General features: G+C 40.7%; 1 protein-coding gene across 4 annotated transcripts in view; it reads right to left on the bottom strand.

The window, feature by feature from the left end:
• The window catches only part of SENP6 (SUMO specific peptidase 6), a 152751-nt gene that overhangs the window by 26290 nt on the left and 109760 nt on the right, over positions 1 to 16701 (bottom strand). For all 4 annotated transcript variants that reach the window (XM_074948006.1, XM_074948008.1, XM_074948009.1 and 1 more), the window contains 5 exons: positions 9701 to 9930; positions 9021 to 9130; positions 8819 to 8935; positions 7450 to 7572; positions 7029 to 7121 (listed from right to left, as the gene is read on the bottom strand). In XM_074948006.1, coding sequence (XP_074804107.1) covers positions 7029 to 7121; positions 7450 to 7572; positions 8819 to 8935; positions 9021 to 9130; positions 9701 to 9930 — 673 coding nt within the window. The remainder of the gene's footprint in view (positions 1 to 7028; positions 7122 to 7449; positions 7573 to 8818; positions 8936 to 9020; positions 9131 to 9700; positions 9931 to 16701) is intronic.

The following is a 16701-nucleotide window of genomic DNA, read 5'->3' as shown; positions in this document are numbered from 1 at the left end:
ATAGTGCATCACAAGCAAAATATGAGTCAACAGTGTAACATTGCTGCAAAAAACAAAAACTCAACCACCATCATTCTGGGATGTATTAGCAGGAGTGTTGTAAGCAAGACACGAGATGAAATTCTTCCACTCTACTCCGCGCTGATTAGGTCTCAACTGGAGTACTATGTTCAGTTCTGGGCGCCACATTTCAGGAAAGATGTGGACAAATTGGAGAAAGTCCAGAGAAGAGCAACAAAAATTAATAAAGGTCTAGAAAACATGACCTATGAGGGATGATTGAAAAAAACTGGGTTTGTTTAGTCTGGAGAAGAGAAGACTGAGAGGGGACATGATAACAGTTTTCAAGTACATAAAAGGTTGTTACAAGGAGGAAGGAAAAAAATTGTTCTCCTTAACCACTGAGGATAGGACAAGAAGCAATGGGCTTAAATTGAAACAAGGGCGGTTTAGGTTGGACATTAAGAAAAACTTCTTGTCAGCGTGGTTAAGCACTGGAATAAATTGCCTAGGGAGGTGGTGGAATCTCCGTCATTGAGGATTTTTAAGAGCAGGTTGGACAAACACCTGTTACGGATGGTCTAGATAATATTTAGTCCTGCCTTGAGTGCAGGGGACTGGTCTAGATCACCTCCCGAGGTCCCTTCCAGTTCTATGATTCTAACTGTTGGTATTTGCAGCTATTAAAATATTTTTTTCTTTTGTTAATGGTCAATTTCATCTTATTATAGTAAATATGCTTTTCTTCATCAGTTTTTTAAATGTAGGAGTCTGTATAAGGGAAGCTAGGGAGTAGTGAAATGGTGATGTATAGAAGGTAAATTGAAGTATGATGGATAGATCAACTTAACACAGAAATAAAAGGCACAAATCAAATTTATTAAGCCTACAACGGCAAAAATAAGCCACTGAAAATACAAAAAGCAACAATGAAATATTTCCAGACTGCAGAGACAAGAAAGTCATGTGCTGGGGATTCCCATTCTCTTTCTCTTGATTGCCTGCACAAGTGGAGTGCTATGAGAACAGATGGAAGGGAGCATACAAGTTTAGGTGGCAGCCCAACAAAAGCTGCTACTCTCCTGTACCATGGTATTGTCCTGAGGAGGTGGTACATATTTAACAAGTGCAGAGGACTACTGTTGGGATAAGACTGCTTGCTGTCTTTGCACCTGCAAGTATTCTTTCAAGAACTCCTCATGTATCTCTTGCTCCTGCAGCTTCATTCCTCTACCATGATGTACATTTATTCATTGATACTCTGTTCTCTTGGTTAAATCAGTTGTCTTAAAAATAAAAAATAAAATGTTGGTATGTGGTTCCTCAAACTCGGTAAGAGTGGTGCTTAAAAAAACCAAACCAAAACCAACAAACATGAAGGAAGATCTCATTTTCACTTTCCTTCCCCAGAAGATGGTCAAGCACTCGACTACTTGCGTTCCTGGATTCCTGGTTCCTTTTCTGCTCTGTGATGCTCTTGGGGCAAAAGTAGTCACTGAAGTGAGAAGGAGAGATTTAATATGCATTAGGTCATTAATGGCACAGTCTGTCTTGGGATTTGAAATGATAGGGACATAAACAAACATTAACAACATTTATAATATGGCTCACTGGGAAGAAGAGGTGTTCGATTACTGGGACCAATGTACATGGGTGTGTGGTGGTGGCAGGGAAGTCGTTTGATAGAGGTGTGGTATATTTCAAAAGGGACTAAAGAAACATTTATTGCAGGCATCTCAACATAATCTTTATAGTTAAGTCTCTAGCAAACAAAACAAAAACAAACAAGGGGGGCAGAGGGATAAATTCATACTTGAGTTATTCTCATGGATTATAATTTAAGGACATGCTCCAAAATTAGACACACATAAGAAGGCTCCATAGGGCCACAGGTATATTAGCATCATCTTCTGGTCTGATTGGTAAACACAATAGTCTGAATTGGCAAAAATTTGCAGATTTCAAAATTTTTTAGTTAAACATAAATTCTCTACTTTAGGTTACTGCTCTGCCTTGTCTACACAGAAAAATTGTGCTGCTTTAATAATTCTGGTATAGTTAAAAAGCAGTACAACTCCCCCTGGGCGGATGCAGTTAAAGCAGGGTAGTTTATTACCCTTCCTGTATGGGAATAAACTATACTTGTCTGAGTGCTTTTATACTAGTCTAACTGCATCTACATTAGGAGTTATAGTAGTATAACTATATCAGTCAAAAAAAAGAAAAATCACACCCTGCAACTGACAGTTATAGCAGTACAAAAACTGTATATTGACCAGTTCTTAATGAATAGCAGTGAGGACAATGGAAGAGGAGAAAAGATCTACAATTCCATGGCCCTTGACTGTGGCTGTTAGCAAACTGCTCCAATTGTGTGCAAACAATGAGCTTGTGCCCAAATGTTGATATGAATTAAGCAAAAAGCAGAACAAAATGCATTTGCAACTAGGCAGCCAATTGAACAGATACCTGAGCCTGGCATATGAAACAACAGATATAATGCAAGTACATGCTAGGGCTAAGATGCCCTAGCTTGTTGCAATGAAGTTCTTCTTTTACATTTTCTGTATTTCAGTGTTTGACTTTTAAAATTACTGGACTACAATTTTGCATATGGACATGTAGCATGACTTAGGCTAGCCACTGTTAGTTCCCAGAAACGTTGGCTTTACTTGAAACAGCACAGGCAGCCTCAAGTAGAAGGTTAGAGAGCGCTGCCTACTTGCTGGAATCTAGTGGAGCAAAGCTGGATGAATGGGGAAGGCATAAGGAACTGCTGCTGTGCAGGCAGAGAGGATACTTGCAGAGACTGGAGGGCATGATAGGAGTGACTTCTACTTTAATTATGAAACTGACAGATACAATCTCAAATAATGGCAATGATCTTATGAACCCAGAAGTCTGTTCCCCCATTCAGGAGCTTGCAAAACTAGCCCTGATCAGCAGAAATAAAAAACAAACAAAAAGTTAATATACCTTATACAGAAGTCCCCTCATCTCCAGAGTCCTCTTCCACCTGGAACAATCTTCACTAGCAACTCCAGAAATTCTTAATAGGTCCTGTGATCCCAGCATGGTTTCCAGCACCTCTTGGTTTTCAAATATCTCTTGCCTTGGACTCAACCATCCTAATGGTGTCCTCCATTCGGATCCTTACAAGCCGTATACTGGGTGTCTAGATGCTGTCCAATAGAACCTCCTTCTCCACAGATGGAAAAGGCCCAATGACAGGGACTGGTTCATTGAAAGACATTTTCATGTCTGCCCCAAAGTGGATGTTACCTTGGCCCATACTGGATTGGACCATCAACGTTTTTGTTTTTTCCTTTCTGTGCTTCTCAGAGCAAGCAATACCCTGCTTTTCAGGGACAAGAGTGTACCAAATTACAGAGTTTCAGCTGCAACAACCATTTTGTCTCCCAGACATCTGCCTTGGGCCAGCAGGGCAGAGTGTCCTCGTACGATGGCTTCTTCCAAGACTTGCTTCATAATCAGCTAGCACTGCATTAGTGGAGCCCAACATTGTGACTTGTCTTGACCAGAGGAAGTACAATCTAAGTGTGAGACTGTCTGTGAACCAATGTGAGTAAGTTTGTGTGGACACATGGGTATGTTACAGGTATGCCAGTAGTCCAAATTTCTCTAGTATAGACAGCGCCTTTTAATGCCTGACATCTTCAAAGTTCTGTGCAAACTAATGTTCAACTAAACTCAAACATATTTCTAGCTCAATAGCATGTTTCAGGATTAAGAATTATTCTCACTTTGCGGCTATGAAAACACTGGAAGAGAGAGATTAAGAGTCTTGCTTAAGGCTACATAACAAACCATTGGCAGAGCAAGGAATAGAATTCAGATTCCTTGTCCTGTGCTCAGTCAACTACATCATATTGCCTCTTTAGGGCCAACCACTGAACAAGTGCACCAAGGAAGACGAAAATGGCTTAAGGAGCTCCTTTATAGGCCTTTTGCATACAAGCAAGATTTTGGGCAGCTTTGATAAGATCATAGATCAGAATCTCACCCTTCGTATTCCAAACATTCAGAAAGCTACCACTTGTGATAAATATGTCACTATTCTTAGTCAAAGTTTTCATTCTTTATATTATTCCAGTTGTAGTTTCCCATAAGTGTTTACATTTTCTTAAAAAGTTGGCTGAAGAGTTAATGGTAACCTCATGTTTCTAAAAGGGGAAATGAGTTTGGGAATTACCTTGATATTTTTGCTCATTTTGATGGAAGGTTAGGGGAGCAGAAGGTAACGTGCTTTCATCCTTGGAGAAGTACTTAACACTAATGTTCCCTGACGACCATTAAGAAGTCAACAAGGATATGTCTACACTACAATTAAAAACCCATGGTTGGCCTGTGCCTGCTGACTTGGGCTTGCAGGACTTAGGCGCGCGGGGCTATTTAACTGCAATGTAGATATTTGGGCTCAAGCCCATCTCTTGTACCCTGCTAGGGGGGAGGGTCCCAGAATTTGGACTGCAGCCTGAGCCTGAACATCTACACCACAGTTACAGCCCCTTAGCCTACGCCCAAGTCAGCTGGCACAGGCCAGCTGCAGATGTCTAAGGGTATGTCTACACAGCAAAGAAAAACCTGCAGCTGGCTCATACCAGTCGATTCAGGCTCACAGGGCTCGTGCACCATCCCAAGCCCAGAAGTCTACATGACAAAGGAACAGCCCCATGGCCCAAGCCCGAGTCAGCTGGCAAGGGCCAGTCATGGGTTTTCCTTTGCTGTATAGGCTTACACTCAGTCTGCCTTTTTACACAGGGAAAGTGATGGTTTAAAAAGATTAAGGAAAATAATTACACCTAAATAAAGTGATGAAGACAAGAATTTCAACTGCCTCCACGTCCCTCTCCATGCAGATTCTTGGCAATTTCTTCCAAGAGAAAACCGACAAAATAGAACGTTCTTCCTTCCCCTTCTACAACTCACATCTCCTTCTCCCATGTCACAGATAGCTTCTGAACTAGTACTCCATCCTCATGCTCCTTGATCAGCCATCTTTTACACAGTTGACGATGTTCTTGAATTCTTGTCCTCCCTTGGCTTCTGTCACTCTGCTTCTCCTTGTTCTCCTCCTACTTCTCTAGTCATTCCTTCAGTATGTCCTTTGGAGGAACCTTCTCCTCTGCTCTCCAACTGTCTGTGGAGGTTCCATAGGACTCTGTCCTTGGTCCCCTTCTCTTCTTCCTCTATACCTTATCTCTGGGAAATCTCATCCACAAACAAAAATTCAACTATCTTCTCTTGCTGACGATTCAACAGATCTATTCCACACCGGTCTCCTTCTGTACGGACTAAATCCTAACCTGTCTCTGCCATCTCATGGATGCCCACCTGACAGCTCAAGCCCACCACTGCAAAAACAGATCTCAATCTTCTCCCCAAAAAACCCTCCTCACTACCTCCTCTCTGAGTCACTATGGACACCACCACCATCTGTATTGTCACTCAAGGCTTGTCAACACTTACGGAGGGATCGATGAGTGGCGATCGATGCATCGGTGGTCGATTTAGCAGGTCTAGTGAAGACCCACTAAATCAACCACAGATCACTCTCCCGTCGACTCCTATACTCCACCGGATCGAGAAGAGTAGGGGGAGTCGACGGGAGAGTGTCTCTCGTCGACATCATGTAGTATGGACCTCACGGCAAGTAGGATCAAAGTTACGTCGATCTGAGTTACGCTATTCATGTAACTCAAATTGCGTAACTGAGATCCAGTTTCCCCTGTAGTGTTGACAAGGCCTCAGGCCCGTAACCTTCAACTTGGACCTGTCTTTAGATCCTTATATCCAGGCTATATCTAAATCTTGGTGATTCTTTCTGCATAAATCTCTAAGATACAGCCTTTCTATTCATCCACACAGCTAAAACTCTCAGCCACACTCTCATCATCTCACATCTTGATTACTGCAACATCTTTCTCTCTGGTCTTCACAAATGCAATTTTACCCTGCTCACATTCATTCAGAATACAGCTGCAAAGATCATTTTCTTAACCTGTCACTTTGATGTCACCTCTTGAATCCACTCGTTGGTTCCCCCCTTTCTATCCAATCTAACATAAGCTGTTGGTATTTACTTTCAAGGCCCTTTACAGTCCATCCCCACACAAGCTATCATCTCTCATTTGCTATTTAGCTGTCAGTATTCACCTCCAATTGGCCCATAAGAGTAGTCTCTCTTGCCCAACTGTTAAATTTTCAAACATACTTTCATGCTTCCTCCCATGCTACCCCAACATGTTTGGGAGGCAGTCCCCATAAACATCTGCAAGACTACTGCATTACCTACCTTCAACTCTCTCCTTAAAACTCTCCTTTACTGTGATGCCTACAAAAAACTTAATGACTGTTGTTTCTGCATACCAGCAGCCTCACTTCCTATTATGTTGACCAATGCTGTCTCTCTGTTGCCTTGTACTCCCCAGTCTGTCTGCATCCGTTATCTCTTGTCTTGTACTTAGATTGCAAACTCCTGGGACCAGGGACTGTTTTTGTTTGTTCAGGACCCAGCACAAGACTAGAGCTCCTAGGTGCTACGGTAATACAAATAATATATAATAAACTGTATCAGCTGTGGATACAGCTGGAGCCAAGAGCAGACCACTTGAATGCCTTGGGGGGGGGGGGGGTCGTCTCATAATCCATCAGTTAAAAAAAAAAGCTTTCACTGTAAAAAGTTAAAAACCCCAACAGTACTGACTAAAATCAGATTAGAAGCGAAAGTTTTAAGTAAAGCTAGGTGAAAAGTAAGATCTCTCTCAGGAAAATTCTTTCATTTTTGCTCAATCTCCATATTTCCTAATAATTCATGTGTTATGACAGTCGCACTGTCCTTCCATTTTTGGAAGTTTTTACCAGTTTGAGATAAACACTCAACATATGAAACAGGGAAGGCTGCTGTAACTTCAAGTGCAATCGCTGTAAGCATACTTTTCATTTAAAAATTGGCAATCCAAACAACTTCTACTGTATAAAATTAATAAAAGGCAGTTCTTTCTTACGCTTCATTAAGGGGAACAAAAATAAAATCCTTCTCAAAAATATCAACATGCCGTGTCCATGTTTTTACTCGCCCATGTCGCTTCTGCTGTACTCTGGAAGACACCAAAAGCAGAGAATAAATATTCAATATCATTATACAATATTTTATGGCACCATGTAATCTTTGTTTTGCTGGACTATTTTTTTTTTTTTTTTAAGACTACCTTTTGGGATATTTTCATGATATTAGCACTAGCGGAAAAAATTTCTAAAGATCTGTAGTGCATATTCTACATTTATAATTCTTGGGATAAGACTTCCAAGATTTTAGCTAGAATCAGGAGCTAAAATACAATTCCATATATTGTTTCTACGGGTTTTGTGTAATGTCTCTATTCTAATGGCCTTCATTGTGTTTAGCACTTAATACATCACACTTACGAGAGATTTGAAGTTTCATGAAGATTTCGTCTCTCTCTTTGATTAAGGCGTTTATAGAAAAACGAACTGAACACATGAATTCTGTCAGCATCTTCTTTTTTCAGTTTTTCTAGGACCAAATACCTGTTTTAGGAAAAATATCCTATTTTTTATATTTTTTTAAAATGCCTGCAGTTCTTTTATGTAAAGCTCTGTGTTACTCGACTAGCTGGCAAAGTCTGCCACATAGTGGCCATATTGACCAGACAGCAGCGCCCACCCAAAAGGTTTCAGATGCCCCTCATTAAATTGGAATGAACTACAAAAGTGTCATGGCTCAGTTAAACTAACTAGACTGAAACTAACAAATGCTATGCTACCCACAATTCGAGGCAACATTTTTGCTCAAGAAATTTCATTACTTGTGGGTTTGAGATGGTCCTTTATTATGGGTTTCTGTTTAATTTCTTTTGTTATCAAACCACGTAGAAGATTTAAACTTGTTAGTTAATGGGTCATTGACATAGTATACAAATAAAAAATAGCAACCTCAAAGCTCTGTTACAAAAGAAAGAGTAATTAACATTCTAAAACTGAGGCTCTCAGTCTTCTCTTTTCTTCTAAAAAATATTTTAATAAATATATTGAATTTATACACACACACACACCCACCCTCTCCAACATATTAGGCACCAAACCTCAACCACACGATTATGTCATTTAATACTATAGGTTGAAAACTGGCATTTTTAAAAATCGCATTCTAAGGGACTGCTACAAGGCTTTTGATTAGCAAATTCTATAAATCAAAATAATTAAATTCAGGTCTAGTGCATACAAAAATTCTGAACATGTTTAAAGAAAAGGAGTACTTGTGGCATCTTAGAGACTAACAAATTTATTTGAGCATAAGCTTTCGTGAGCTACAGCTCACTTCATCGGATGCAACCGACGAAGTGAGCTGTAGAGCTCATGAAAGCTTATGCTCAAATAAATTTGTTAGTCTCTACGGTGCCACAAGTACTCCTTTTCTTTTTGCGAATACAGCCTAACACGGCTGCTACTCTGAAACCTGAACACGTTTATTCACCTTAAAGAGAGGAAGGTCAAACTAAGGTTATATTTCTTCCCTACTTAGTTATCACTATTATTCCTGTTATTGAGAAGCTTTGCAGAATCTTGTTTTCAAATTGAAAAATGTCAGACAGGACATAAACCGTAAGATTTAAAAGCCTTTTAACAAAATAACAATTCAACTTTTAAATCTGGCAGACGTAAATGGCTTGAAACCAAGTCATGTTAATTGACCTACAGAGCTTTGGTGTAAATAAGTTTCAAGAGCCATAGCGAAGAGATGTTAAAAACCAGCTTGAAATAACAAAAAACTTACTTTAAATAAAAATCAATAATAACATCATTTAAAAATTCTCCTTCATTTAGGCAATGGAGGTCTTCATTGGTCACAGAAATACCACCTTTAGCAGGAGGAGGTGGATAAACTATCAACCTGCAAAGAAAAATACATTAAATAATAAATATGAAACTCCACAGAAAGTAGTAAAGCATTGCAAAAACACAGAAAGACATCTTACTTTTCTATAGGACCAATAAAGACTGTATGTGGCTCTCCAATTTCATCATCATCATCAAAAAATTGAAATGGAGGTGCATTTCGCAGCTGCATTTTGGATTCAGAGACAACCTTATAAAATGAATATAATATTTATTCCAACTGTACACTCAAAGTTTATAAAATTAAATTATTAAATCCTTATAAATTCCCCCAAGGAGACATGTTCCATTGTTTTAAAAAAAATGCTTTGAGAGGCTAAGCAGAGGCATTTTACTGACAGGGTGGTAATATCATTAGTACCATGGTCTAAAAGAACTATTTAACATAACAAAGGGAAGAAAAATAGTTTTAATTCACTTATGGTACTTATATGTCAGTCTGACTGGCAGACAAACTAAAGTGATAGCTCAAAATTCTGCAAGCTCTTAGGAAGTTAAATTCGGTGAAAAGAAAACACTAATTACATTTAACTAGAGTGAAGCAAAATAATTTTCCTCTTCTGGAATTGTACTAATGTTACACATTTAGCTAAAATTCTGCAAAAATGAAATATTTGAACTAAAATCTAGAAAGACGAAAAAATATATACTAAAAGACAATTGCTCCTAGTGAAACAGCACCGTCTAAGCATAGTATTTGTAAATCAAAATGACATCACAACTCAGAGTAAACCTTTGGTCCAGAACAAAATATATTTACATTTTTAATTTTGTTTTCTTTATGAGAAGAAGTGCTTCCTTTGGAGTTGTCTTCCAAGGATTTTGTAAAGGCCACAAGCCTACCATTGGCTTCTTCAAATGGAATTTTCACAAAGAAATCAGAAATATTATTCCTGATACCAATCTCAGCAACAATTTTTTCAAATATTGTATTTCCATGAGCATCAAGGCCAGTCTCAAAAATCAGAACAATGTACTGTTCTTCTGGATCTAAGGAAAAAACAGACACACAATTGACAATTTACTTAAAAATGCATACAAATCTATCGGATTTTCCTGTTTGAAAGTTATTGATGTTAAACAGCCTTCAGTCAAAACAAATGCATTAAAACAGTAATATCAAAATTTTACAACTTGGATTCTCAAAGTGAAGCCTGATTTTCAGAGATGCGGAACCTCCACAAATCCCATGAGTATTGTGTGTTCTTATCTATTCTGAAATATCAGGCACATTTGATTTACAAGGTTAAAAATTAATGCATAAAGACATGCATCTAGATTTGAAAAATTTGGCCTAAGTTTGTTTAGTATGGTAAAGTTATCCTAAATACAGATAATCTGAAATACAAACATACATAGATTTCTCACTCTAAAAATATCTCATAAGAACAACAGCATAAAACGACGTGTACTGGGGGGAGGAAGAAATACTCTTAAAGAAAACAGAAAGTGTAATAATTGCTTCCTGGCCATAAAAATGTACATGGAGTATTTTTTGGAGGATTTAAAACAAAAACACTATAATCAGTTTATTCACCCATGTCTTACATTTTGTCTAGCCATTTAAACCTGTGCAAAGTATTGCAAAATACTACCATTATCATTTGGAAAAGTGGAGAATCACACCTGATACAAATATTTATAAAAAGACACAGAATCAGAGGTCCTAACATACTTTAAAAAGCAGTATCTTCTCTGTAACTTGGACCTAACTTAAAAAGCCAATGAAATTATCAAGTCACTCACACTTTCTTTTCTTTGTATTATACCTGCTGTCTTGTAATTTCAGTAAAATTTCATATCAGTATAAAAAGAACATAAGAATGGCCCTACTGGGTCAGACCAAAGGTTCATCTAGCCCAGTATCCGGTCTTCCAACAGCGGCCAATGCCAGGTGTCCCAGAAGGAATGAACAGAACAGGTAATCATCAAGTGACCCTTCCCCAGTCGCTCATTCCCAGCTTCTGGCAAACCAAGGCTAGGGACACCATTTCTACCCACCCTGGCTAATAGCCATTGATGGACCTATCCTCCATTAATTTATCTGGTTCTTTTTTGAACCCCGTTATGCTTTTGGCCTTCACAACATTCTCTGGCAAGAAGTTCCACAGGTTGATTGTGCGTTGTGTGAAGAAATACTTCCTTTTATTTGTTTTAAACCTGCTGCCTATTAATTTCATTTGGTGACCCAGTCATGATTTTATAGACCTCAATCATATCTCCCCTTAGCCATCTCTTTTCCAAGTTGAAAAGTCCCAGTCTTTTAAATCTCTTCTCATATGGAAGCCGTTCCATACCCCGTAATCATTTTTGTTGCCCTTTTCTGAACCTTTTCCAATGTATCTTTTTTGAGATGGGGCGACCACACCTGGACACAATATTCAAGATGTGGGTATACCATGGATTTATATAGAGGCAACATGATATTTTCTGTCCTATTATCTATCCCTTTCGTAATTATTCCCAGCATTCTGTTCACTTTTTTGACTGCCGCAGCACATTGTGTGGATGTTTTCAGAGAACTATCCACAATGACTCCAAGATTTCTTTCTTGAGTGGTAACAGCTAATTTATACTCTATCGTTTTATATCTGGAGACAGGGGGCTTAATTGTCCCCATATCAACACCAGTATTCATGAACAGCAGTGCCACTGAAATCAGTGGAGTTACACCAATATATATCTGGTATAAGAGGAGAGTCATAACCCAGGATGTATATATGTATGTATGCGTGCGCACTTTTATAGACCTAGAATAAGCAAGTCCCCCTGTTCTAAAATGTTCACAAGCTAAATTAGGTTTATAATCTAAATCAGGGGTCGCAAACTCAAATGACCACGAGGGCCACATGAGAACTAGTACATTGACCCAAGGGCCACACCATTGACCACTCCACCCCTTCCATGAGGTCCCGCTCCTGCCCTGCCTCTTCCCACCCCTTTCCTGCTCCATTCCAACCCCTTCCCCGAAATCCCAACCCCAACTCCGCCCCCTTCCTGCTCCCAGGGGGTGCAGGAAGGGTGCAGGGTGTGTCAGGGGGCTCAAAGCAGGGGGTTGGGGTGCAAGAGGGGGTGCAGGGTGCGTCAGGGGGCTCAGGGCACGGTGCAGCAGGGGCTCAGGGCAGAAGGTTGGGGTGCAGGAGGGGTGCAGCAGGGGGCTCAGGGCAGGAGGCTGGGGTGCAGAAGATGTGCGGGGTGCGGCAGGGGGCTCAGGGCAGGGGGCTGGTGCAGCAGGGATGCTGCAGGAGGCTTAGGGTCAGGGTGCAGGAGGGGGTGTGGAGTGCAGCAGGGGGCTCAGGGCAGGGGGTTTGGCTGCAGGAGGGGTTCGGGGGGCGGGTCCGGCCCGGTGCACTCCGGGAAACAGCTGGGACCTGGGGGAGGAGGGGCACAGGGGTCTGTGTTTCAGAGCAGCAGCTGTGTTAGTCTGTATCCGAAAAAGAAAAAGGAGTACTTGTGGCACCTTAAAGACTAACAAATTTATTGGAGCATAAGCTTTTGTGAACTACAGCTCCTCCAGGTACCTCCCCCGAAGCTCCCATTGGCTGGGAACTGGCAGAGGTGGGGGTGCTGCGGGGAACTGGTGGGTCGCAGAAAATAACATCACGGGCCACATGCAGCCCATGTGTTTGAGACCCCTGATCTAAATTGACAAAGAACCAAAAGGATTAGGGTTAAGAATGCAACATGCAAGTAAGCTGACTTGAGCTAAAGTTTACCACATACTTTGATTTCACTATTTGTTGATTTTGTAATCTCTTTACTAATAACTAATAAATCCATCTGCCTTCTCTTACGAGCTGTAGCAATGTGCCAGCTCATCTACTACTATGTGACATTTAAAACATCCACCCTGTCTCTCCCCACCCCCCGCCCACAAACAGACATGGCTGCAAAGGAAAAAGGCACTTAGATGATGCCAGATTAAATTTCTGTGTTAGAAAGAGCATCTGGGAACGACTCTTCATGCTCTCTCCTTCTTCTAGAAACCTGGAGTAGCTGCAGCCACTTCGGGAGGAGCCAAACTGTACTACAGGAGTTTAGGAGTCTGTCCTGTTGAACATTACGGTAACCCTAGTTACAGGGCCGTCCCTAGACATTGTGGTGCCCTAAGCAGCTCCCCCTGTGGTGGGGGTGGATGGGGGAGCTGCGCCCAAGGCCTGTGTGGGGCAGGAGCGGGCTTGGGGGGCAGGGAGAAACTGCCCCCCAGCACACACTGGCGGCGTGGAGTGGGCTGGGGCCGGGTCACTTCACTTCTCGCCGCCCGGTAAGTGCAAGGCGTGCCTGACCACTGCTGCAGTCCCCCTGGACGTAGCTCTGGGGAAGGGATGGAGTGGGAGCAGGGCTGGGGAGGAGTAGGGGGGGAAAGAGGAAGGGTGGGGACTATGGGGAAGGGGTGGAGTGGGCACGGGGCGAGAGCAGGGGCAGGTTTCCTGGACGGCTCAGCAGCTGCATAGTTTGCTTATGGGTAAGGATGGCCCTGCCTAGCTAGTCACTATCTAACTCAGAGAAAAGGAGTATGAAAGTAGATCCAAGATTGTTTTTTCAAAGTTTCATATTTTAAGGCCAGAAGGGACCATTAGACAATCTATTCTTAACTCCTGCATAACACAGACCATAGCGTTTCATCCAGTTACCCCAGCACAGAGTCCAATAAATTGTGTTTGACTAAAGCATATTTTTTAGATAGGCATCTATTCTTGATTGAAAGACATCAAGAGATGGAGAATCCACCATTTCCCTTGGCAGGAGTTCCAATGGTTAGTCACCCCTGTCAAAAATCTGTGCCATATTTCTAATTTGAATCTGTCTGGCTTTAACTTCCAGCCATTGGTTCCTACTATACCTTTCTTTGCTGAAAGAAAGAGCCCTTAGTACCCAGTGTTTTCTTCCCATGAAGATAACAGTGTGTAAATACCAAGTCACCTCTGATCTTTTTGATAAATTTAACAGATTGAACTCCTTCAACCTCTCACTGTCAGGCATTTTTTCCAGCCCTTCAATCGTTAGCCAATCAGGCATCTCTTTTCATTCTTCCCTCATGAAAAGAACATGAGGGCCCAGAATGAAAATGAATGAGTGAATTTTTTGTGGTAATGAGTTTCACAGATTGGCTGTGCACTAATGATATAACTACACTGAAAAAACTAAAAAAAAAACCCCATACACACCACCCACACAAAATCCTGCGGAAGCAAGTCCCAGAGCCCCAGTCAACTGACTGTGTCTTGTGGTGCTCGCACTATGGGGCAGACATTCTTGCTCAGAATGGAATCTGGGCTCTGCAACCCCATAAGGGGGGTTGGGTCTTGGAGCCCAGGCGGGAACATCTGCTATTTTTAGCACTGTAGCATGAGCCCAAGTCAGTTGATTTGGGCTCCGAAACTCCCTGCTCTGTGGTTTTTCCCAGCTCCCGCAGCGTTGACATACCCTGAAACAGAGAATATTTTTGGGGAGTTTTAAAATTTGCTAGTAAACTGTTCAGTATGATTTAGCAGCAATCTGATGTATACTATATAACCCAAATAAGATTGAGATGATGTTCAAAGAATGCTCAAACCAACCAGCAAAAATAGCGGACATATCAGCATCCCATAAAAGCAGAGCGTTGGCTCATTCATTTCTAAGGTTTGCGACCAGGGGAGTCTTGTTGGTTCCTCTGTTGCTACTTGATTTTCAAGTAGCAGGAGATGTTAAATAAGTTTTGGTGGTATTGTTTGGGCTTAGAACGACTGAGGTGGCTAAGAGCTACTGATATTATATGTCTGGATGCCCTTTCAATTTTTTAAAAGTGCATTTATGTAACAATTTGTAATATAATAAACAATGTACAAACATACAAAGAAGTTTATGAGATGCACTTGTCACTCATTAGAAAACACCTTGGTAATTCACTTGTAAACCCAATTTGCTACGCAACATGTGATTTATCCAAGTTGTTTCTGAAGCACATATCTCTGTGGTACCTGAATTGATCATCCCTAACTTTTAATAAACACTTTTCAAATCATGCTTCTCCACTTGTGTTTTCAATCTTCTCAAAAATAAAGTGATTATTAAAAAAGTTATCTTTGGTTAACAAGGGCTCAAACTGTGCAGATCCAGAGTAACTCCAGATGTTAGGAATCTGTCTAATATGCCCTATGGGAAATCAATAGGCTCATCGCTGAGTGGGAGGCTGAAATGGTCAAGAAAGAAAAGTAGGTTTTAACCTACTATTATTTATTTTATATTACAGACTTAAGAACTATGTAGAGATATAGACACTAAATATGAGATTAAATTCTAGATAGTTTTACAAGCCAGCACTTTCAGCAGCAAAAGTAACCTGTGAGAATTTCTGTTCACAGTTGATGGCTATGGATCATTGTTTACCTTTTCCAAGCTGTTTCCATGGAAACAAACTGCACTGGGAATTAATTTTTTTTTTTTTTTTAAAAAAGATCTGGTTACGTAACAGTAAGAATTCTCAAAATAAACTGTCCCCACACATTCATCCTTTTGTAGTCACGAACTTAAATGCATACATTCTGAATGTTAACAGTAGTTATGCCAAGCTTCCAGATCTACTCCCAGAGATGAACCACTACAGCTTCTGACCAGACTGCAGCATTCTACACCCTGACTTTGCTCAGCAGCTGACATACAACATTTCCTAGCTCCTCCGGGTGAGAATAAGGGAGACAATTAGGACAGATGGTTCATATCCATCTTGCTAACCCCCAAAACACTGCAACATTAAGTGGTGCCACTGCCTGACTGCTCACCTCCTTGCCCTGAGATACTGATGGAGGAGACTGGCTGATGCAGGGGTGGGGTCTGCTGCAAGACTAAGTTTAAACAGCTTCCACTGCTACTTGCTGGTACTACTCTGTGTTGCTTGCATGCTCCAGCATGTACCAATAGCCCTTGGGCTAGTGGAAGAGGTTCTCAGAAATAAGTATAGGTTTATACTTATGGGGGAGAGTTGGCTGGTAGCATACCAGACTAAACTCATAACTTTAAGAACTAAAAACTGAACAGAAAAAAAATTAAATAACTTTAAATCTGGTAAGCTATCAGCAGTTCTTTGTAAAACCACCACCAACAGGATTTGAGGTAGCCGAAAGGGAGAGATGTACCTTCTTTTAAAAATGGGATTTCAGTACTTTTTAGGCATATGCATAAAGGCAAACAACTCTCAAATACCTAACTACTTTTAATGATTCTACGTCTGCCTGGCTTGGTATACAGCTCCAGTTGTGAAGACCTGTGCTTGCAATTTCATAAAGCAAATACTTATTTTCTCTGATCAGATCTTTTCTGCCATGAAAATAGAAATCGTCTGACAAGCTAACTCTCAGCTACTGGTTTCCAGTCTCCATTTCCACACTATACTGAACAAGGAAAAGGTTTAAAATATTGACTTGTTCAAAAAACAAAACAGATGCTTCCTGTTACCACAATTTTTCAGTTTTTATGGAAATGGGACTGGAAAGGGGACTGTTAGTCACCAGTTGAGAGGAAACACTAAATACCCATTTCACTGCTCAGTAGGCAAACAGAAACTGCACTTACCACAATACAAATAATAGTGATAAAGCACTAGGCTGAAAACCAGCCTGTGACCTTGGTCTGAGGGAAAAAGCATTTAAAATTTATTTTAGAACAAATTTTTAATAACTGTTTTATTTATTTTATTTTTTACTGAATATGCATACTTCCGGGTTAGTTGAAGGCAATTCTTGCATAATCATAGAAACGTAGGGCAGGAAGGGACCTTGA

Source organism: Natator depressus, chromosome 3 (assembly GCF_965152275.1).
Source record: "Natator depressus isolate rNatDep1 chromosome 3, rNatDep2.hap1, whole genome shotgun sequence".
In the NCBI taxonomy this organism is placed as follows: Eukaryota; Metazoa; Chordata; order Testudines; family Cheloniidae; genus Natator; species Natator depressus.
Note: the sequence above shows the minus strand (reverse complement) of the source record. Positions and strands in the feature narration are given on the sequence as shown.